General features: G+C 40.3%; 1 protein-coding gene across 4 annotated transcripts in view; it reads left to right on the top strand.

Moving 5' to 3' along the window:
* Nucleotides 1-24,033, top strand: part of Pde9 (Phosphodiesterase 9) — a 111,765-nt gene that overhangs the window by 47,974 nt on the left and 39,758 nt on the right. For all 4 annotated transcript variants that reach the window (NM_001272567.2, NM_132606.5, NM_167340.5 and 1 more), the window contains one exon: nucleotides 17,014-19,644. In NM_001272567.2, the coding sequence (NP_001259496.1) occupies nucleotides 17,718-19,644 (1,927 nt within the window). In that variant the 5' untranslated portion in view covers nucleotides 17,014-17,717. The remainder of the gene's footprint in view (nucleotides 1-17,013; nucleotides 19,645-24,033) is intronic.

The following is a 24,033-nucleotide window of genomic DNA, read 5'->3' as shown; positions in this document are numbered from 1 at the left end:
AAGCACACATTCAGCAACTTGAAACGGTCTTAAGGCTTTCGTCCTTTTTATTTCTTTTGTGGCTTATAAATGCTACTCCCACACAAGCATACACACACACATACACACGCAAACGCACAAGCTCATGAAATTGGAATTGTATAGAGGTAAAAGTCTGCCAGAAATTTCACAAAGTCATACGCCGACCAAAGATTATCAATGGGGAGAACTCTGCGCATTTGAAAATGAATCCAAAAATCCTTGTAAATTTACAAAAAATTCACTTGCTGTCAAATGAAATGCTCCGTTTGGTTTCCTTGACAAAAGGTTTCATATTCGCCATGAGCAAACAGAGATTTTAAATGCCACGTTTATTCCGGAGAAAACCGAGGACAGAATTTAATAAGAGAGAGCACAGAAAATTCCTTTATTATTAGCCAAGCAAAATGTGTATTTAAACGCTCGTGTTATACTCGTACATATTATTCTCCACTTGATTTCATTTATATGTATTCAGCTCGCGAATGTTCAGCAAGTAAGCGAATTTTAATTGCCTCTATAAAAAAAAGGGCAAGAATGTTTTGTGGCATTCGAAAAAAGCATGGAAGCATGGCTCAATTGTTGTTCGCCTCTCTTGGTTTTTTTCTTTTTTTTTGAGCTGCAAAGAATCCTGCAAAACTTTTGCGCACAATAGCTAAAGCTTTTCAACTCGAAAGAATATTTCCCCATTTTATGCTGCTAACCGAGAATAGTTTCAATTTCAGCGATTATCGTTAGACTAATTGCAGGTTAAACAGGAAATTTAATCATCAGCAATTGGTATATGTACCTCAACTGTTAGATAGCATAAATTTGCCAATTTATTGTCCACATTAAAAACATCTAAAAGCGTTTAATTTGGCCGAGTAAATATCACGCTAAAAATGCTTTGTTGCATTGCGTTTAAAATGAATACAAATTTCAGTATGATTTCGGATTATCTATGAGCACTAGACGACTATCGTAAGAGCAACTGATATGTGACTTTTTATTCAGGAGTCTGCTCGTATCCTTGCATAAATACACACATGCTCGCAGGGAGGACATTGTTGCCAAAGTATGCAATAAGAATAACCATTTCCCCAGACGCTTAAACTGACCTTACTCAAGTGCCAAACGCACACACACAGACACACACATCGAGAGGGTGGAAAAAGTCCTTGGACTCCGCTGCCAACAACTTATGTTTCCCACCCTTTCGTCAAGGCTTTCCTTTCGCTTTCCCAGTTTTTCCATCTATAAAGTTTTCAAGCAAGATGGACTGGAAGCCATAATATTATTTACATATCCTTGGTATCTCGATTAACATATGCTTAAAGTGTAAGCTTAAAGCAATAAAAAACAAAAACATTTCACGTTGGTAATTGCCTGCCAAATTGGAGTTGCGCTTTCTATTAATTATATTTAATATAATATTATTCCTATTTTTTCTACACATTTTCTATTAGTCTATTCAATGTTATTGTTTCATGACCACCTTAATCAACTCTCATTTCCCATTTACATAAATTATGCTGCGCTACCACGCACATTTTTTTGTTTTTAAATATTTCCATGTTATCTGTTAATCATTAGTCACACGCACTTATATATGAAATCCACCTGTTAAAAAGTTGCATATATATTTTATATTTTTTCCTATTAGCATAATTGAAAAATCAAATTTAAAATCACATTGCAATGCAATTATTAAAATGTGTAATGCAATGAGCTGAGAATTGGTAATGCTATGGAAATAAGGGAAATTCTATGAAAAAACTCCACAGCTGTATTTTGCAAATCGGAATGTATAAAAATAAAATCAGTTGTTGAAATGAGTGGATTTGCACTCTAGTTTCGCTATTGCGTTAATTTTAACTGACAACCCGCTGTTGATGGTGACACATTTATGGCACACATCAACGCACATTTGCGGCTCCTTTGGGTCAAAGTGGCTTGTCGTTTGCATCCAGCTGTGCTTTCCCCATTTTCCCCCGACAATTTTCCGTTCCCTTTTGCCTTTAAAGTTGCGGTTCTCCCAGCAAAAGGGAAATTGAAGGCGAATCGGTTGAAGTCTCCAGCTGCGTTAAGTTTTCGCCATCTATTGCCAGCAGACCTTAAAGTCAAGCAGACATTTTTTTCAAGGACCTGAACGTGGGCGTGCACTTGGAAAAATAATATATGTATATATAAGTAGTAGAATTAAATATATTAGAAAAATATATATTACGCGCTACACTACGTAAACGTAAATAGTTTGCTTTAATACTGAGACTTTATATCTTATTATTTATTAAAGTACTTGTATCTTATTATATTACTTAGGAATTTTGTTATTTTTGCGTCGCCTAAAAGTGGCCAGCATTTGTTCAGCAGCAACTAGAAATGCTTTGTGGTCTAAAATTTACTATAATTTTTAATGCTGCCTAGTGTGGCTCGCTTTTATCGCTTCTCTTCATTTTTTTTGGGGGGAGGGGGGGGTGTGGGAGGGGGCTCTTGAAGTCTCGCAGCGAATTGATTTTCCATGTAAGCACATTAAGAGTGTTTTCGCAATTTGCCTGTGGCTCAGTTAGTCAGTTCATCAATCAGTCAATCAAGCCAGCCAGCAAGCAAGCCAGCCAACCAGTCAGTCAGTCAGTCAGTCAGTCAACCAGTTCCCATGTCTGTTATTACAGGACAACATAAAAACTTGTGTTGCTGGGTTGCATGGGTACATGGAAAATCGTTTTTCCACCGCACAAGTGTATGTGTGTGTGTGTGTGTGAGTCCCATCAAGTTAAATGGAGGATGGTAAAAGATGCAAAGTATTCATTTCATTTTACTTTCGGTTTCTTGTCGAACTGAAAAACTGTAAAACAATCAAAAGGACATAATTGAATTGCATAACTTTTAGCGACTGTGTGCTTTTTCGGGGGGGGGGGAAAATCGGGTAGAGAAACGAGACGGAAGTGAAAAACATCCCTGCCTACCGCTGAAAACTTTTGTCATTTCCATATCCGCAACATATCCGCGACTGTTGTCAAAGTTTGTCTCGAAACTACACGACAAGTGCCAGGGAAAACATTTAAAAATACTGCAGTTTTAAAGTTTTAATTGCTGGAGATGTTACAGATTTTCATTCTTATTTATACCCGACTTGGCAATTTATTTATATTTATTTTGAGCAAATAAGTAGGACGGAAAATATCCAATTACTTTTATTTTTAACTTACTTGGCTGTTTGCATTCCAACATATTGGTCGAAATGCATTTTTTGTTGGTTTTCCATTGTTTGGTTTTAAACAAAGGACATTCGTTAGTATTCAATAACTTAATTATTTGTTATACCATGCTAGCTGCATAAAACATTTAAAAATGCGTAGGAAAAATGCCTTAATCGAATAAACTAATTTGGACCGCTCAATCCTTCGTGGGTATTTTAAAAACCACGTTTTATGTTTAATTAATTTACTCGCCTTTCCTCTTTTTTTTTGTTTTTTTGTTTTAACGCAATCCAATAAATGTATACGCCACCACTAAAAACCACTTAATATGGTTAAGCCACCCGGGGGCCATAGCTATTTTTACTCCTTTGTCGATCTTTTGTCATCCATAATTGAATGAACTGGCTATAAGCGAAAGGAATGGAATGAAATCTGGCTAAATACATATATGCAATATTTATTGGCGACAAACAAGGTAGAATTGAAGCGTGTATGTTGACCCGAAACGATTGTATAGGATCTATATTGAATTTCGAGTGTTGCACAATGCCTTTCCGATTTTTGTTTCGCTTTCTCTGTGCAATTTTCACGCTCTTGTGATTTTCAGTTTTTCAGGTTTTTTTTTTTTTTGGTTTTCGTAACCTCTTCGTTCCTCGCTTATCATCGTACTTTTTATTTCAGTTTCTTTTTTTTTTGGTCTTGGGTGTTTTATTTCATCGCCCTTTGCGACAATGTCGCTGCAGGATATTGTGCGTTAAAATCTGTCAACAGAAATTCAATTACACTTTGCACTCACTGTTCTTGTTATTATTACTGTTGTTGTTGTGCGTGCCTCGTCTGTGCGTCGCTTTCTTTGCAGCCATCTCCCTCACTGGCCGGCTATTGCCATCTCTGTCGTTGTCATTGTCAGCTTACAACTGTTACAACATGGCGGGTTGCCTTTTTATGGCTGCAACTGCTGTTCATCTCCTGCCTCGTTATGCGCCTCCTCATCCGCCTTCATTTGCCGCGTCTATGCCCCTCTTATCGCCATTTCTTAGCCCTTTACACGGAGAGAAAATATGGGTGAATCGTAGACATGGACATGCGGAGATATTTGTATCACTGCGCTCTTTAAAACAAACTTTCTGAGATTGCCGAATAAGTTTTTTTTTAACAATTCTTTGAATTTTTCCCGTGCATTTTGGCCACATTGCTAACTGTTTTTAACTGCTTTCTGTTTAAACATCGCCGCAGCCGTCGACAGCGGAATTGAGTCATGGACTCCGTCACTTTCTGTCTCTGATTCTCTCCCAATCTCCCACTCTTTCCCTTGCTCCCCGTCTCCCCTTCACCCGAGTCCTTTGGAGGCGACAGGACAAGTACAACTACCACTACAACTACGACTACGACTACGAGTACAAGGACAAGTACAAGTGGCTGACACGAGCGGGCAATGAATCCGTCAAGTGCTTGGGCGGCATACAGACATTTAATCTCTCTATCGATTTACCACAGATCTCAGATAGCGAACAACATTTTGTTTTCGCCAAGAAGTGAGACTTTGCCGTTCGCAGGATGTGTGATGATAATTCCACTGAGTCATTCATGGTATTGAAATAAATTTTATGATTTGTAATACCTTGTGAAATATTATAGTATGATTGAAGTATGATTATGACAACCATTTTTTTTGCAAAGCAACTTTTAATTCCAATCCTCAACTTTTGAAACACTCAAATTAGCAACTTTTGGGCCACTTGCAGTGAATGCTAACTTCTTTGGGCCAATTGTATGTACTTGTGTGTTGTGAGATAAACGTTCCAGCGACTTAATGCGACCTTTCTTGGCCATACTTTAAATTAATCCGCCATTTTCGGATGACCCCTTCGCCAAGGAAGTGGGCCAAAAGGGCGAAGCTTAGCGATTTATAGCCTTGGGCGCCAGCCATATAGCATAATGCTTAATACGCTTAGACGTACAGCCAGTTCGCCTGCGATTATTTTCTCGCTAATAGCGAACAATGCATTTTTTAGCGGGGATTTGGTTTTGGATTACACAAGAAGAAGACAGGCAGGAAGTCGCCCACCGACGATGACGACGCTGTTCCTGTTTCTGTTCCTGGTGTTGGTGGATCGATGTAGTCGATGGTCGATGGTGTGCGGTATATTGTGATTTCCGAGTTGCTATGCTCTATGGCATTAATCGATTTTACTGCATTTTGCCTAGATGGATTGCCAACTAAGAGGATTTCGCCCGGACTTCCCTTAGAGCGCTCTCAATCGACGGTCAATTCAATCACTGTCTGGGAATTTGATTTTTAATAAGCTGAAGTGCAATACAGCTATGCCTTTGGCCTTTCAAAAGGCGTTAAAGTTCATCAATGAGAATGCCGATTGAAATTATGGAAAAGCTAGAGAGAATCACACAAAGAAATCTTTGAAAAATTTATGACATGGTATTAAAAATCAAACGAAAGAATATTCAAAATCACTTAACTATATATTTCTATCAACTTTTTTAATCCCCGTTATTGAATTTGTTATGAGATTTTATTTATGTAACTAAATAAAATATGAAATTTATCTAAAGTCATGGGTAGACATAAAAAAAAAGAAAATAAATATGCTTGAATGCAATTTTCTCGGAAGAAACTTTTATCCATAGCATGACCTTAGATTATAATCGAGTCACAGGGAAGTTCAACTGCAAATTAATAATGAGCCAGTTTTAGCCCCTCTTTTAGTTTGCCAAAGGCTTAGATTGATAGATTGAACAATGGCCAGACGGGTGGCGATAAGGTGGAGTAGATGGGGTTGGGAAAATTCAATGAAAAGTTAAATTAATAATTGAATTTCAGTTTGAGTTAGTCCCTTGGCAAAGTGCTTAAAGTTGGGCTATGGATTTGTGTTCACACTTTGACTTTTCCGCACCGCTTTCACCTTTTGCTCGGTGAAAATGGGTGGGAAAGTTTTTAATCAGTTATGCAAATTTGTTCTTGTCTTCGTCACAGCTCTTGGCCAATTTAATTGGCTTTCCCCATTTTGTGAATTGTGCAAATATATACACAAGGTAATACGTCGTTCGCCAATTCAACATTTTTGCATTTTTCGCCTGCAAGTGGCTGGCATATTGATATTGATTTTTCATTGCCATCTTTTTTTTCCGTTCGCTCGCTCTTATCAAATATAATATTTTATACATATTTATGGGTAGATTAAACAAATAGCGCCAACGAAATGCAACTTCATTCGCCCATAAAGCATTTTAATTGGAAATGTCGTTGAGCGGGCTTAAATTAAATGCAAGGACTTATTGATCTAGTGCAGGATGTCGTCCTCGTCCGGTGCATTTTGTGCCAGCGGTACGATTATCCCAGTTATCCACCGCAATTGCCGGTTATCATCTGCAAGTGCCACAACTTGAGTTCCGATGTCCTGCCGCAGCTGCAGCTGTCACATCTTGCAGCTGTAGTTGTAAATAGTCCTGCGAAATGCGCTCTGACATGGATATGTGTTCGTGTGTGAGTCCTGGAGTCCTGCACTCAGTCACTTGCACACTCACACAAAATAACACAGAGCGAAAATGGGTAAAAGATACGAAACTCTAGACGATTATTTCAACTGATTTTCAAGCTCTCATGCAGAAGATGTCGAAACATTTTTCTTGAATCTAACTAACGAGTAATCTATTTGAAATAAAACATATGCATTGAATCAATTAACAAAATGTCGAAAATACATTGTATTTCGATATGAATGCGAAACCTGAGAAATATGTTTCTGTATACCTTCAGGCGCTTTTCGTTTCGTAGTTATCCTTGTGCAACCTTTGGTGCCCCAAAGGGCAACGTTTTTGGTGACATTTTTTTCGGAGTGCCAGTGAAAGAGTGCACACACACCTACGCGGCAATTAATTTCGATGCACAAACTGCAGGGGGTGGGGTTAGGGGCAATGTTGGTGAAAAGGTCCTGTGCAAAGGACATATAGCAAGGACATTGTTTGGGACTTAGCTGGCAGCTTAACGTGGCTGAAAGCCCTGATTCGGTCAGCCAGGTAAACAGCTGCGATAACCCAAAGACATTTCATTAGACCATTAACTGTCAACTGCATGTGTCCTGTATGTCCTGCGTGCGTGCGTGCGTGCGTACGTGTGTGTGTGTGTGTTTGTGTGCATGCATGCGTATGCGTGTGGGCAGTGGGTCTGTTCTCTGTGGGCGACAAAACTTCCTCCGCCTGACAAATTGATACAAAAAAATATTATTATTTATTGCCATATTCCCCAGCCCACACATTTTGTCTGTCCATCCAGCTCATGGCCCGTTTCAATCTCTTTTGAATGAATCATTGCTTCTGCTTGCTGTTTTTTATTTCTCGTCTTTTGTTTGCGCGTCTGCGACACAAAAAATAACAAATTCGTTTTTTTTTTTACACCTGAACGATTTCAATGGAAATTCATTTTTGGTGTTTTTTTTTTTTTTTTGTTTTGCGCGTGAGTCCGTTTTGCATAATCAAGAGGTGCTCTTCAAATTTCAAATTTATTGGAGAATCTGATTTTTTTCCATTCATGTTTGATTCCAAGAAATGTTCTGCAATTAAGTTTATTAGGGCGAAACAAAAAAAAATCTTGTTATTTTACAGATTTGAAATATCAGCAATTTGTATGTTGTGCATATATGTACAATCACATAAAATGGAAAAAAAGAAAACGATACTGGCAAACAAAATTTTGTACAATTGTGCCTAAAATGATGCAACAAAAATGGATAAAATCTCTTCAAAAACATCTATCTGATTTATTACCAAAAATAGTTACACAATTGCAAACACAGAAAACGTGTTTTGATAACCCCAGTGCTTTCTAGCTTGGCCTCAGTCTTCCCAATCTCGTTTGCCACAAGGTGTGTGTGTGTGTGTGTGTGTGTTGAACAAGTGGCGAGAGATTACTTACGCACCTGTATGGGGACTCATAATTGGTTTTGAGCGATTACCAATGTAAGCCCGATATTAACAATACCATTGTCTTTGCGGACAATGGTTTCGATGGTGGACCAACTATATTCGATCTGATCCGATCCCATAACAATGACTTGTATTATGGCCTAAACAATAATTTAAATTACAAGCAAATTTCACTTACACACACGCACGTCTGTGTATGTACTGGGATGTGTGTGTGTGGATGGCTGTAACTATGTTGTAACTGCTAACTGTCAAATTGGCTGACAGGGAAAATGGGTCGGAAAATGGGTGGCAAGGTGGGTGGTGACTCTGCTTGGCACTGGGTGAAAAGCACACACACACACACACAACCAGGCACTCGCAGGCTGGCAAACAAATAGTTTGCTTTTTGTTGACTTGACTTGGTTTCTTGCCAAGACGTTGTGTGTCTGCGTCTGTGTCTGCTTTCCCTTAGCCACTGCATGTGTGTGTGTATTTTACTGTGTTTGTGACTTTTGATTAGGCCCACTGTTTGCTCGGCGGTTACAACGTCCGACCGACGTCCTTTGCAAATATGATTTTAACCCCATCCGCAGTCTCGGTTTTCCCACACTCCATTTCCACTTGCCTTTTTCCCAATTTCTGGCTTTTGTTCGATTCCATATATTGCATTTTGTGCAAAAAAATAATAAAAATGTCATGCCATTTGAAATAGGATAACTTAGATGAGCAAATAAACAAATATATTTGAGATCATGCTTGTATATTTATATAGTTTTATAAAAGCTGGTGAGCGGAAAAGTTTGAGAATCGTGTACATGTAACTTAAAATCAGCATTTAATCGAATTTACATTTCGCTCAGTGTACAATCGCCTGCATCTTAACAGTTTCACAACAATCGATGGGTTTTTCGACTCCGGATTGGGGTCTATTTCCGTATCCGGTTTTCGCTATATATTTTTTTTTTTATCAGCTTGTCGCTTTCAGCTATGTGTGTGCGCGTGTGTGCGCGTGTGTGCGTGTGTGTGCAAGTGGGCTTGACAAATATTGTCTTTATTTTCTGGCTGCTCGATGCCATGCTGTTATTTTTATGTTTTTTTGCCTCATTTTCGTTCAATTTTTTTTTTTGTTTTGCAGTTTTTTTCGGCTCGTGGACATTTCATTTGACTCACAGTTATCATCATTTGTTTTGTACGTTGACAGTGTGCGAGTGTGTGTGTGTGTGTGTGTGTGTGTGCGTGTCCTGATTATTGTTATTTGCACACGTGTGTGCCGGCATACAAACGCAAACTGCTTACCTGTCATCTCCGGCCATCTGTCTTGCCTGTCCCAGCGAAACACCCCCTCAATATCCTTTTCTTTCCTTCACACCCCTCGTGGGCCATTTGATTAATACTGCTTTTATTTAATTGAAAGTATGCGAGAAGATTTACTTGAATTATTTACATATGCATTCAATATTGAATGAGCAAATGCGTAAGGACTTCCGCTAAATGACATTTAACATACATCGAATAAAGGAGATTTTAACTTTTGTGAAATATCATTTTTACAAATATTTAACTTTAGATACAATTAATTTTTTGAACATTTTTGCCCACGGAAATTCTCATTAGTGTATCCGCAAACAAGTTGATACATTTTACCACATAACGTTTTATTTCAAATCCACAAAAAGTGAAAACTTTTAGCTAACTGCGGTGCTGTAGTTGTTAATTAGGATTGTTTAGTTCCTAAATTGGAAATGGAAAAATGTGTAAGTAGTGGCCAATTCCCATAATTGTAAATCCCACTTGATGACATTCTGAAGGGCATTAGCACTGCGAGAAAATAGTTGCAAGTTGACGGAGCAGAATATTTGTTGTCCTCAAATTGTAAACTAATACGGGGTTATAATAATATAATATAATAATAATAATATAATGTAATAATACACTATAGATATCATATATAAGACAAACATATATTTCTGTCTATATTTCTTGCTGTGTACATATCCCACATAGAAAACCCCGCATTTCCATATTGGTAGCGGTTGTAGATTGAAATTTTCCAACGCGCTCTTGTTGTTTGCTAACTTTATTTATAGATTGGCCCACAGAGGGCTTTACACATGCCATCAACTTGGCCAGCTTAATAGCAATGGCAATCGTCCTGGCATCAGTGCCTCAGTATTCCAGTCAGTCAGTCAGTCAGTCAGTCGGTCATTCAGTTATTCAGCCCGCAAAAGCTGGACCAGAGTAATTTGCATATTACCGTCCATGGACTAACATCAGTCCTTCGGCCAAAAACAAACAAAACGCGTTGCCCATAGGTGAGGAATATTGTCACAGAAACTGATGGGGAAAGAACTAATAAAAAAAAGAGGAGCAATAAGGGGAAGGAGTGGAAGGTTAAGGGGAGTAAGATAAAGGAGAAAATCCAAAGAAAGGTGAGCAGGAAAATGCGCAGGAGGTTGCCTTTGATTTATCGCCATAATAATCGACGAGAGGAATCCTTGTGGGTAACATTATTTACAACTATGTTGTCCGGGAATGATGAATGATTCCAAACTAGCACCAAGGTAACCAACACACACATACAGAGCACCCTCGCACACACACGCACACACACACACACGCAGACACACGCTGAATATGAATACAAGTAAAGGACAAATGCCCAGAGCTCATTTGCAATACAAATGTTTTAGGGCAGTAAAAGTACTTGAAGATTCGTTGACCCGCAATAGAAAAATCAAACAAATTAAATATTTCAAATGGGAAAATCTTAACAGAAATAGGCAACATGTTTAAAGCCACTTGATTTTTTTAAAGAAAATACTGAAGTTAAATTGACTTATTGGTTATTTAAACAAATTGTTATTATTTGTAACCGCATACAATCAATTATGTGCATTTAATACTAGGTTACAAGGCTTTTACAGCAATTTGCTTGTAATTTTTGATGGCGCGATCAATGTTTTATTGACGAGCCATGAAAATTAAAATCACAATGGCCCTTTACGCACACCAAAGCACTTTGGGACACACACACACACACAGACACACATGGGGCGCACAAGCCGAAGCGGAAAATCTGAAAATCACTCGCTTAAGTAAGTTCTCTCTGCGTGCGCGTGTGTGTGTGTATGTAGGTGAGTGTGTGAGGTGTCCTGGCGGCCATAACCCAACACCACGTGCCATCTCTCTCACTCATGGTGTTTAGTGTTTCTCTCTCTATCTCTCTCTCTCTCTTGCATCCCCTCAAAAATCCTCAGTCTTCCCACGCTTTTGTTTATTTTCGTACGCTTCGTTGGCTTGGTTTTCCGCTCTTTCGTCCTGGTGCCCTGTCGTCCTTTCGTCCTGTCTCATATCTCTAGGCTTGTTTGCGCTTAGTTTGATTGAACGCTCGAAAGTATGTGGCTCCATATCTCCTCCCCCCCCCCCCCCCTCTTTTTCAGTGTATGACTGACTGTGTGTGTGAGGACTCCATTAAATCAAAGGATCAGACATTGCGTCTGGATGTTGGCCATTGGCTAGCCAGCAGATTGCTGAATGGAGATTCACTCTGTTGCTGCAATGCCAAAATATATGTTCGAAAAAGTCATTTGTAAGCGTCACACTAGTGAAGCTAACAAAAAGTTTGCTTGCACACAGTTTTTAGATTGCGAAATGTTTTATTGGAGTTTTCGAACTGGACTTTTCAACATTTTGCAAACTTTGACTCTTGCATTTATGTGTACATTTCAAAAAATGAAAAAGGGTTAGCTTAACAATATTTTAAATCTGTTAACGATCTCAGCTCATCTCTAATCATATACATATGTGATTTTCGTGCAAAATTGGTAAATGGCTCAAATGGTAAATATCGAATGTGCCTAGTTAGCTTTGCTGGTGAAGAGGTAAACTAAACGGAAAGAATATCAGTAGGGAAAAGTATCGCTTTGTTAGCCAGAGGCCCAGATATTGACCATTATTTAGGGCTGTTAGGCGATTTCCGCACTGAAATTGAATGTTTTCACTGCCCACGAGTGTGTGAGTGTGCCAGTGTGTTGGTATGTGTGGCATATTTCTATTTAAAGTGCAACCAACACACACACACACACACACACATACACTCGCATACATTCAAAGGAAAAGGAGTAAGGCAAAATGGAGTCGGAGTGAATGAAGGGAAAAGGACCAGAGAACGAGCAAATAAAACGTTGCTAGCCACACGCCATTTTCATGTTGCATCCTGCCATTACCCAGACACACACACATACACTCCCAATGAAACACACGCACACACACACACACACACACACACTGGAGAGAGGGTCCTGGCGCTCGCCGCATGCAAAACTGCTCGTTTATTCAACAACATAAACATTGTTGTGCACATAAATTTATACAAAGTTCTAGTTTACATACCAGGGCTAAAAAGGGGGCGGTCCTGGGGGGAAGTGGGCGGAAAAAGAGGGCGGCAAGCTGGCACAGTTAACGGGTCGAATCGATATTCATATCAACCGCAAAATGTGTGTCGCTGTCGTTGTTGCAGCCCGGTTTTTAGCTTTTTTTTCCTCTCTCTCTCTTTCTATATTTCCTTCTACGTATTGTTTTGCGGAAAAACGGGTGAAGGCCTAAAAGTAGGCAGCACATTTTGATGCATTTAAAGGATGCGACAAGCGGCAGGCTGCAGTACAACAAAAACTGGTGCTCGCAATTTGCCAGCGACGGCGGAACATTTTGACTTTATTTATTTTCCAAACCAAACGCCGCCTGGATCCATTGTGATAAGTCAACGCCAACAATGGCCAACAAATCCCCATAACAAATTCATTTTCGGTCATAAACGCAATGCACAAACACACACACACACACAGATTTACACGCACACGAACTCAGTGCAAGTTGTTAAGCAGCTTTTGAATTATTAAAATTAGTTTATTTATTTATGACTGCATATCGCTCATTTGCATAGAAATAATAGTGAAAACAAGCGTTTTGGTTTGATTTGCTTGCCTTTGTTTAAGCCAAAACAATTGAGTGGAAAAACTGGATAACTAAAAACAATTGGCGTAATAAAAATTCATCCAATATGATTTTAAATTGCTTCTTCTTTTATTAAAAAGTGTGACGATCATTTGTTATCCTGCTTAAATTTGATACGCAATAATAATGTTGTATATATAATAATAATTAAAAAGAAATTTGTTTTTAATTACACTTTTATTTCATAACGAAAAGGAAATGGGTTTATATTATTTGTGTGTGTGTTCCTGCAACTGACAAACATAAATGTGTATTTTGAATATTTAGAATTTAATCGGTAGCACTCAAACTTATTTTGTATTTCTTTATTTTTCTCTATAAACACCTAATGTATGCAATCCATTTAATTAATCATTATTCTGTTTACGAACTCCTGCAAGGCCTTGGCGCATTAAAATTATTTCATTTCGCTTGCCGTCGCTGTGAATAAATGAAATTCAGCAAATATGGTGGCCAAAAACTGTTGCCACCATTCAACAGTTGGTGGCTGTCTGTCTTGGTTCGCTTCGCTTCGATTCGGTCTGGTTTTTGGGTACCTTTTGGTGGGGCGAAATTGCGGGGTTTTTGGTTTTTTTTTTTTTTGTTGGGCGGCGGCTGTTTTTTTTTTTTGGCGAGGGTTTTGGGACAAGGCCGCGGCGGTTTCTGTTTGCGTTTGCGTTTTGTCAGCCATGACAGCGTCGGCAATTGCGCCACCTGCGGCTCCATATTGACACTTGTGAGTGTGTGCGCTGTGTGTGTGTGCTGTGTGTGTATGCTGTGTATGTGTGTGCTGCTTATTTGTGTGTGTGTGAGGCGGTAGAGGAGTTGGCTCTCACCCAAGTGTATGGGTATGGGTGTGAGACCTTGTTTATTTATGAGCCCTAATCAAATTGCCCATAATTAGATGCAACAAAGTTGAATCTTTTGAAGCGTTCTCGACGTTTTCTTGGCCTCTTTGAAAACGGGCACCCACTTCTTTATCCAAGGAAACCGACCCACCAACTCCAAGAAGCCAGCAACAAACACCACCCCAATTTTCCCATTTCCACATCCTGTCGTGCCGGAATCGTCAGCATACCAGAAACGCACGAACGGATACGCCACGTTAGCTGTTCGCAATGCGTTTGGAATTTGGAAAAATCCATTTCGGTGAACCGTCTGTACTGTATGTATGAGTGTGTGTGTGTCGCAGATCCTTTTCTTTTTATTTTTGAAAGGAAATAAGGCTGCGTTGTGAAACTAGTAAAAGTACAAGTGGAAATTAAGCATTCAGCACGCCAAAGCTTGGGGCAATACGAAATAGAAATTACTAATTTATAAGTTCAGCACGGGAGTTTTAAAGAAGAACGTTTAGATTTCATTATATTATTTATCTCGAAATAAACATAAATATATTTGGTTATTTTGCTTAAGTCATTTTATTAGCCAAGCTAATTGAAAATAAATTGCTTTATTTTCGTTTCTAAAATAACTTTGATAAAATAATCAAACAGAATACCATTAGCTTATAATTTATTGAACTTTAAATAACATTATTTGCGATAAATCTCTGTGCTATCTACAAGTAAACATTTCTAAGAAGTTTGCAAAAGGGTTTTGAATATAGCTCGGGTGAAAATGGGGGGGGGGGGGGCACTCTTGGCCATTTTACAATCCTTTTAAGCCTTGTCGAGTGGTCGAGGGGTACTTGCTGAAATTCTTGCCTTCTTGCCAGGACATCTCTGTCCCGGCAGCGGCACTGCCATGTTGCAGCCCTTTGTCTCGGCCGCTCATTGTGGCAGTTGCACACGAGTTGCTGCCGGACAAACAAAAGAGACAGACAAACTGATTGACAGATGAACTGAACAGAAGGAGCGAGTTGGCGGCACTGCACTTAAGGGGGCGTTGGGTGATGAACGGTATTTGTATGGGTTGGTTTGTAGATAGTGGGTGATTTTCAAGAGGGCGGCAAGTGGAAAAGACTGTTTGACATTTGCTGTCATTGTCAACGTTAGCGACAGTTGCTGATGTTGCTGCTGCTGCTGCTGCTGCTGCTGCTGCTGCTGCTGCTGACCGCCTGCCGTTGCTTTGTGCGATTGCCCGCTGTTTATCCAGCACCACCCACTGCAAACGCCCGTTCAACCATCAGCCGACCAGCGAATCGGTCGCAAGGTTGACCGCCAATGGGCAACGCCTTTGTCTCTGCGGTCGAGCACGTCTGCATATTGGGATTGTCGACTGACCACCCAAATCACCTTGCGTCCACACAACCCACCACACAGGCAGCGCCCAGCCAACAAACCACTTTCACCACACACACACACAAACTGCAATCGATTGTCACAACAAAATAGAACGAAGAGTGCCAAGCAGCAAGTAGTAAAAATATTTCATAAAATATTTACATTGTTGTGCGGCTGGCAATGCGGCCAATACAGCTGCTGCTGCTGTTTTCCTATTTATCCATTTGTTTATTTGTGGGTCCTTGTATTTTCTCTCTTCTGGTTTTCCTTGGCAACTCGCCTGATTGATTTTGTATTAATTAAAAGCAGTCTAAAGTACCGGATCTTTGATCCCAGATTTCCACAGATTATAGAGAGAAAACGTTGGCATTTTTCTTTTGATTTAATCAGTGCACAACAGTGATTCTATTTTGTCGTTGAAATCAAAACAAATTTATTGAAGCAATCAGCTTTGAAGGATTTTTGTGGTTCCAAATAATTTATAGAGTATTTGTTGCCTTTTTATTTCATTCATTTAGACGAATTTGAATCAAATTTATTTATTTATGGTGATAAAAGATCAAATAAATCATATGCTATTTAAACACTTTTTTGTACAACTAATTACTAATTTTCTTCATTTGTAAAATGAAATATTTGGGGATTTGAAAACCAGCTCAACAAAGCATAGAATTCCTTATTTAGACCATAAGTTTCCATGTTTATTATGATGGCGGATATCGATTTTTAGGAATAATCGATATTTACATTATGTTTTTTCTTCATTAGATGGCTAAAAATGGTCACAAAGTTAAAAGAATTACCTTTTTGAGCAGCTATTTACCAATACTAACGACGCCCATCATTTTTTGAAGGATTTAGGAAAATTAATTTTTGGGTAAATTTTCGCATTTTTTGTAAGGGGTAACATCATCAAAATTTCCAAAAAATTTCGAAAAAATAGAATTCTTATAATTGGGCACAGTTTGATTGGAAATTTAATTACAAACTCATCGAGGTATAACATTCCATATTCAGGCAATTAATTTGAAAGTTGTGGCAAAAAAACCGATTATTTTATGACCGAAATTCGGAAAAACGGCTTTTGCCATAAACTTGATATTTACAAACGGAAATTTTGGCATAACTTCGGTAAAAATTGGCATATAGATGAAAAACTAACTGATTTGAGTAGCAAATAACCAATGCCAACGATCCCTATAATTTTTTGACGGATTTAGGAAAACTCATTTTTGGACCACTTTTTGAATTTTTTGTTAATCGTCCGAATGAGCAAAAAATGGCGAAAAATAAAATGCACATGTTTGAACACGGTTTGATTGGAACTTTAATTACGAGCTCAAGGAGGTATGGCATTCCAGTATTCCATACTGGGGCCATCATTTGCAATGATATGGCTAATTAGTTTATTATTTTGCATTTCTAGCACTTAAATGAATGTTTTATTATTTTTTAAATCACATCACATCTTTCTTAAGAGAAGTTTAGATACATACGATAATTAATCTAAGCAATTTTCAGTTCTTTCCCCAAAATCTTCTGAAATGAGCACCTTTATATGTCGATAAGTTTTTGCAATGTCATGGGAAACACATTCCATCCGGGCCATTAGATATATTACTTGACTTAATTCCTGCTGGCGACTCATAGACCTACCCTTATTGTTTTCCTTGCAGATTTGCCAGCGCTCACAAACGGAAACGGAAGTGACGCCCGAAAGGAAAAGGGGGAAGAGGAAGTGGTAGCGCAGGACAAACGGCTGAATAATGCAAATTAAAACACAATAAAATGTAAAACACAAATGACAACGGAGAACACGAGCTGCAAAAGGCTAAAGGAGCTAAAAACAAAAACAAAAAAAAAAAAATAGCAAAAGGCGAATCGGTTGACATGCCAAAAAAAAATGCGAGTGGCGGCAACTTTTCCACTGAATTGATTTGATTTTCAGTCAGGAGTACAGCCGGAATACGGAGCGTATGCGCGATACGTATACGCGATATTTAGGGCGCCGGGGGAGCGGCGGAAATTTGCATAACTTTGCTGGCGTGGCATAAACATCAAAAAACAAATTGCAAGTAACAAAGGGAAGCAATGGTCATAAAAACGGCGCCAGCCTCGTAAAAAATACGTTACAAAAAAAAAAAAAAGAATAAGTTCTCGCAAAACCCCCGCTCTTTAAGTGAAAATTAATTTATGCAGCAAATCAAATACGGATAGGGAAGAAATATAAAAGTAATCGCTGGCCGTAACAATTAAGACAGCCGTGGGCAGTGAGGAAAAGTCGGGAAAAGCTGGGTGAACGCTGGAAAAATCAAGTGCAGCAGCAGCCGAAAAAGGAAACACAGAGTCGAAGAAACCGGTTAGCAAGGGTTGCTTATAAATGTACCAAGACAGCGGCTGCAGCAGCAGTAGCAGTCGACGCGGCAGCAGCAGTGCAGCAGCAGCAACATCTACAGCAGCAACTGCAGCAGAAACTGCAGCAGCAGCAGCAGCAACAACAACCAGCAGCAGCGACGAGGAAACACTCGAGACTCTGACGATTATAACGACCACCATCACCGATAGCGATATCCATGCGACCACAACAACTACGACGGTTATAGCCAGCGGTACGGCGACAACAGCGGCAGCGGCAGCGACAACAGCAACACTTGCCACACTTGCAACACTCGCCAGCAACAGCGACATCGAGGACAGCAGTCCGGTGGAGAGCGAGGATAGCGAGGAGTGCGAGTATATCGAGATCGATTGCCAGACGACCGCCCAGGAAGGCACTTCGCCAAGTGGCGGCAGCAGCAGCAGCGGCAATGCGGTCTTGCTGCAACGCAGCAGCAATAACCTCCAGCAGCAGCAGCAGCAACAACAGCAGCAGCAACAACATTTGCAACTGCAGCTGCAGCAGGCGGACGAGCGATTGTTGCGCAAAATCGGCTATATTGCATCGCGTGTGCGCTGCCTGTCCAAGTACTACGGTGACTTCCGCCTGGTGAATCCGTACAGTGCCCGCCGGCAGAGGCGCCAATTGCAGGAGATCCTGCTGCGGCACTCGATCTTCGATCCTGGCAAGGAGCACCAGCGGGCGATTGTCTTGGCCGCGGCAACAGCGGCAATTGCCGGTCCTCTGGCGGCCATCGATTGCGTCTGCGGCAGCAGTAGCATCAGTTTAGAGGCAGTCAGCAGCAGAAGTCGCAGCAGTGAGCTGGAGGACGATCATCACGAGCAGGATCAGGTGCAGGAGGAGCAGGAGCAGGAGCAGCATCAGGGGGATACCGAGGATAACGAAGAGGAGCAAGAGCATCCGAGTGAAAAGCCAGAGAGAACAGACATTGAGGAGGAGCCACCGCCGGCGATTGCAGTGACCACCACCACAACGGCCACCGTGCGCCGGAAGTCCTCGAGCAGTTCCACAATCAGTGGCACGGCCACCGTTTCCGGTTCCGTTTCGGTATCGGCCTCCGCCTCTCAATCCTTTTGCTCCAACAACATCAATCTGCTCGAGGAGCTGCTCATTCAGTTCTACGAGGAGCAGGATCATCGCAGCAACCTAACGGTGATCCGACATCATCATCATCAGCAGCACCAGCAGCACCAGCAGCAGCAAAGAATCACCAACAATAATAACAACAATAACAATTGCAACAGCATACAGAACAACAACAACATGTCGAATCCTGCGGCTACAGCGGCAGCAACAGCAACGCCATCAGTGGAACAACCGGCAACATCGGGCACCACCAACATCCACTTGCAACCCACCTCCCTGCCCGATGGCAGCGATAATCCGCGCCGCCGCCGGGCCAGCGATTGCTCAGCGGTGCAGGCCGCTCTCCAGAATCAGCTGCACTGCATCACGCTGAAGAACAACAATTGCGGCAAGGCGATGCCCTTCCATCGCGGCAGTTGCGGCGCCGCCGGTGAGCATCTGTTGGCCGCCAATTCGATAGCTAATCGTGCCACCATTATTTTGAGTAAATCATGCAGCAATGTGGATGGTGATGCCACTGCCACAGCGGCAACGGCACTAAGTTCAACGGTTGGCGGCGGCATCGGTGGCATTGGTGGCAGTATAAAAATGCGTGCCAGTGCCACAGATATCGAGACGAATGCATTGAACGGTGCCCGGGATGCCATTGTTGCATCGAATAACGGTAATAACGGCAATAACGGAAATAACGGGAACAACGAGTACAGCATCCTGCAGCTGAACAACACGATCATCCAGTGCCACTTCAACGACGATGACTTTCGCGCCCTGGTCAAGGACCTCAAGCGCAAGGTCGAGTACACGGAGCGCATGAACTGGCTATGTGAGTAGATCGATTCGATATGTGGGTATAATATGTATTTTAAATAAATTATAGTTGTAGCTACAGGTAGCTGAAAAATATCTAGCGATACAGTTGCAAACCTTTTTAACAGAAATATTAAAAACTTAGCTTAGTTACCTTTAAAATTTTACTACAATATTCAGAGAGTTCAGACGTCCACCCATTTGACCAATGTAATTGATGGTCTGATTCCTCGCTGACAAGTGGCGCAAATGGTCAAGTGCTTCGGCCTGTGCCAGTGCCCTGCGCTTTCACCCACCTCCACTTCCGGTCCGCTTTGCGCTTTTTCCACTCTCTTCATCACCACCCCCCCTTTTTTTTTTTTTTTTTGTGTCGTGTGTAATCGCCTCAAATGAGGCATGAGCAAATGCAACAATGGGTTGGAATCAAATGGACAAATTTAAATCCAACTACAATGGAATGGAAAAATGATTTCAAAACACTGCACAAATGCCACGGGTGCGATTTAGGGGTGGGGCATTGGCTTTTTTCATCCGGAAAAGTGTGCGGGTGAAAAGCGGCCGGCTGGCTGGCGATGTGAAATATTTAATTCAATGGCAGCTATGCATTCGCCATTTCCACATTTTGCACATTTTCCAGCATAGATTCAGATGCACAGAGAATCAGAGCAGACAAATGCAGTGTAAAACGTAAATGAATATCTTATGACTACAGGTGGATTAGTATTTGATTGGTTTTTCTGCACTAAACATAAAATATGGATGGGCATTAAAAAAGTGTACGACTATTCGACTAAAATACGAGAGTGAAACTGAAAACGTGCTGTAATTCTTTTTCCAAGGACACAGATCGTGGCACTTTCGACTAAGTTTCCTGACTTTCCGCAGCGACTTGATTGCTTCAACGCCTGTGGCCTTTAACGGCAATAAGCACTTTACGCACAGCGTGCATCCTTCAAAGGACAATACAAAATTGTAAACTAAAAAAAAACTGCGATTGCGATATGCACTGAAACACAGAAATTGGAACGTTTTCCAAATTTAAATTTCAAAATGATTTAAAAAGATAAAAGAGTATGAACAGCAAGTAAATGTTATCTTTAGAGAAACATGAAAAGCTAGAAGCTCACTTATATCAAACAACAAATTTTACCCGGGCACAAAAACTATCACAACTTTCTTGAATGGCATTACAAGTTGTCTTTGTATCGACACCACATTCTCCTTGGCTTTTTATGCTGCTGCTTCCTTGATATTTTCGTCGAGTTTCTTCTGTTTGCCATTCGTCCTTGCAGTTCACTTAGCATACTTATAAGCAGACTTTCGCCATCGAATGTCTGTGTGTGTGTGTGTGTGTGTCTGCGAGTGTTGGAGCCTTCTGACATTTTCCACACTGTCGCATCTTAAACATTTCAATTTAATTGAAGCCGGGACGCCGCAATGTTTGCCCCACATCGTGGCCGCCTGTGGATTGCCTTCCGTTCAATTGGTTGCTAGGATTTTTCCATTTTTCACTCCTTACAACATATTTAACAGCAAATGCTCTTTTAATCTTTTGAGTCGGTAACAAGAAGCGTGTGTTTTTCTTAAGAAATATCTTTGATCTCTTTCTTTAGAGTCGATGTTTTATGTCAAGTTGATACATATTTGACTTTACAACACTGATTGAGAGTTTCGTATTTCAACACTGAGATTATTACCTCGATATTTCGAACAAAATTATTTGTCCATTTAACTGGTTTGCCTTTTGCAACACTATTTATTATTACGCTCAATGCGTGCCCAACACTGTCACAATGAGATAAATGGCTTGAATTTGATTTTTGGATGCCAGAATTGGCTGGCATTTTGGCCACCTTGCCTGTTTCGGGCATTCGGCCTGCTATATTTACGGATCGTAAATCAAAAGAATCCAGACACTGAGTAGAGGGTGTGCCAAAAGGCCAAGAATCATAAATTGCTCGAGCATTTGAGAAGGAGCCACAAAACGCAAAATGGTCATAAATTCAAAAACCTAAATGGCTTTGGCAATACTGAATCAAAAGGCAACAAAGGGGAACCAGGAAGAAAGGCCGGCCAGAAAGTGAAAGCCGAAAGGGCAGGAAAACGGGGGGCGATGGGGGGATGAAAAGCGCCGAACATAATACAAATGACATATAACAGGAGTCGGGAAATATGTCGGAAATCTACTCGAGACATTCGCCGAAAAAAGAAACCCAAACCCCCAAATGGCCATGAGCCGTATCAGCCCTATCAGACTCAAAAGGCACTTAAGACCTTGGATAAGGGGCAGCACCAATGGAACGGGAAAGTCTGGGAGTCTGGGAAAAAGTCAGTGAAATCAGAAAATGCCAGGGACAAAACTAGAGAGAGAGAGAGATGTGACAAAAGGCAAATGGCAATGGGATTGCTTGTTGGCGGGCTGGCAGCAAAAATCTAATAATAATAAAATACTTTATTGTTCAGTTAACAATTCAATTGTTTCACTTAACAAGAGCTGGGCCACAGTCGAAGCCACAAAGGCAAGGAAAAGCGACAGATTCTGCGTGCAGAAGAAGGAAAAGCAAGATGCGAGTGCACTGGCTCAAAAACTTGCAAGCTCTATAGATTGAAATCTATATAAATCTAATAAATCTATAAGCAACATGAAAAAAATACAAATAAATATAAAATGTATTTATTTTTAGATTTATACATTTTCCCCACATTTGACAGCAACAATTGCGCTTGATTTTGTTCAGTGCACCCATATCGGTGTGTAGATAAACTGGTATATAAAGAATAAATTGCCACAAACGAACATTAAGTGATAAAGTGTTTGTCAAATCAAAACGATTGACTAGCCAAGGACACGACTAGCCCGAAAATGATGTCCTGTAGATGGGCGGGACTCAGGAGTTGGAAATCAAATCAAAATTTCGGCCAAATGGGCGAATGATGTCCTGTCAGTTGTTTGGCGAACTGCATCATCATCATCATCATCATCATTATCATTGGATTCATCATCGCTTGCATTCCCATCGTCATCGGGCTGCACTTGACATTTCGAAATGGCAATTTTTGAATGCCGAAGGTTTTCCATTTCATCGATGACAGTGAAATTCTGGCTGTTTTCGAGTTTCGACAAGTGCATAATATTTGCCCAACAAAACGGTTGAATTAAATCTATTTCTATTTCAATCCGCAGCACGTGTCACTGTATTTTCTATACGTGCATAAATTTAGACACGTGGATATATGTATATCCGCCATGCTAATGATGCGAGGTCGTCGCCTAATTGAAATTTCTGCGCCAGAATAGAGCAAAATTTTGCGGTACCCGAAACTTTTTCTTGTCTCATTAATTATAATAACTCGCTTGTCGTCAAGTGGCAAAGGCGGTACACAAAGTTGTCTTAGTGGTGGCGAGGGGAATAGGAAAGGTGTGTAGTTATTGCAAATTAAAGTGCACGCAAGGAGACAACTTTTGTGCATGAAACTGGCAAAGTTGCGAAAGTTTTTCAAAATATGTCTGAAAGCTGTTGTGGATGCAATACATGTTGTAGTTTTCTATTTTCTTCGAGTTACATTCTGTTGCTGATGGCTTCTCTCTTTTAGTACAACTAAATAAACTATCAACAAATTCATGAATATGCTTTTCAAACTGAAGACTTGAGGATTTAAAATCTTACTAGACCTCAATCAGTTCAATATTCATATACGAAATGAACACAATTGAATCAGTTAGTATCCAATTGTGCTTGAGTTCCGTTTGACTTGTCTATTAAGCGCATTAGCTGCTTCGATTTTTCCCATCTCCATTTCGTTCTTAGAGACAAACGCATCCTGGAAAAGTGCGAGGACGAATATTGGCAATATTGACAGCTTGACTGAAATGACGAAGGAGATTATTGGGCTAGAGGTACATGTTAAATCAGGCAACTGATGACAGACAATATCATAATAGAGCAATGGAGCAATATACATGCTTCAGCCAAGTCGATTGACTTTAAATGCCATCAATCATGGTACAATTTGATTTGAGCTTTCCCCTGATTAGATCCAATAAGACTAATCCGTTTGGGATTGAAAGGCAATTGAAACAATTGAATGCTTATCGGAAATATTTATTGCAAACTCAATCAGTGCGTTTTTGATTCGAAAATTGCTCGAAGGCTTGTTTCCATATAATCGAAATTAAATATTAAAATTATGTTGTCACCCTAGAATGAAACTGGGTTTCAAAATGCAAATCGATATTTTATAGAATATGTCAAAATGTAAAATCAGCGTGGCAAGTTTATTCGGTTTTCGTTTATTTTTTTTTTATTTTTCGACCTACTTCTGGGTGTGGGCGTGACAAATTTTGATATACACCCACACACGAGCAGGCATATCCTTTTTTGCTTTGTGTGCGTACTCATGTTTA

The sequence above is a fragment of the Drosophila melanogaster genome, chromosome X (assembly GCF_000001215.4).
Source record: "Drosophila melanogaster chromosome X".
NCBI classification, from domain to species: Eukaryota; Metazoa; Arthropoda; class Insecta; order Diptera; family Drosophilidae; genus Drosophila; species Drosophila melanogaster.
This window is presented reverse-complemented; position numbering and strand designations above follow the sequence as displayed.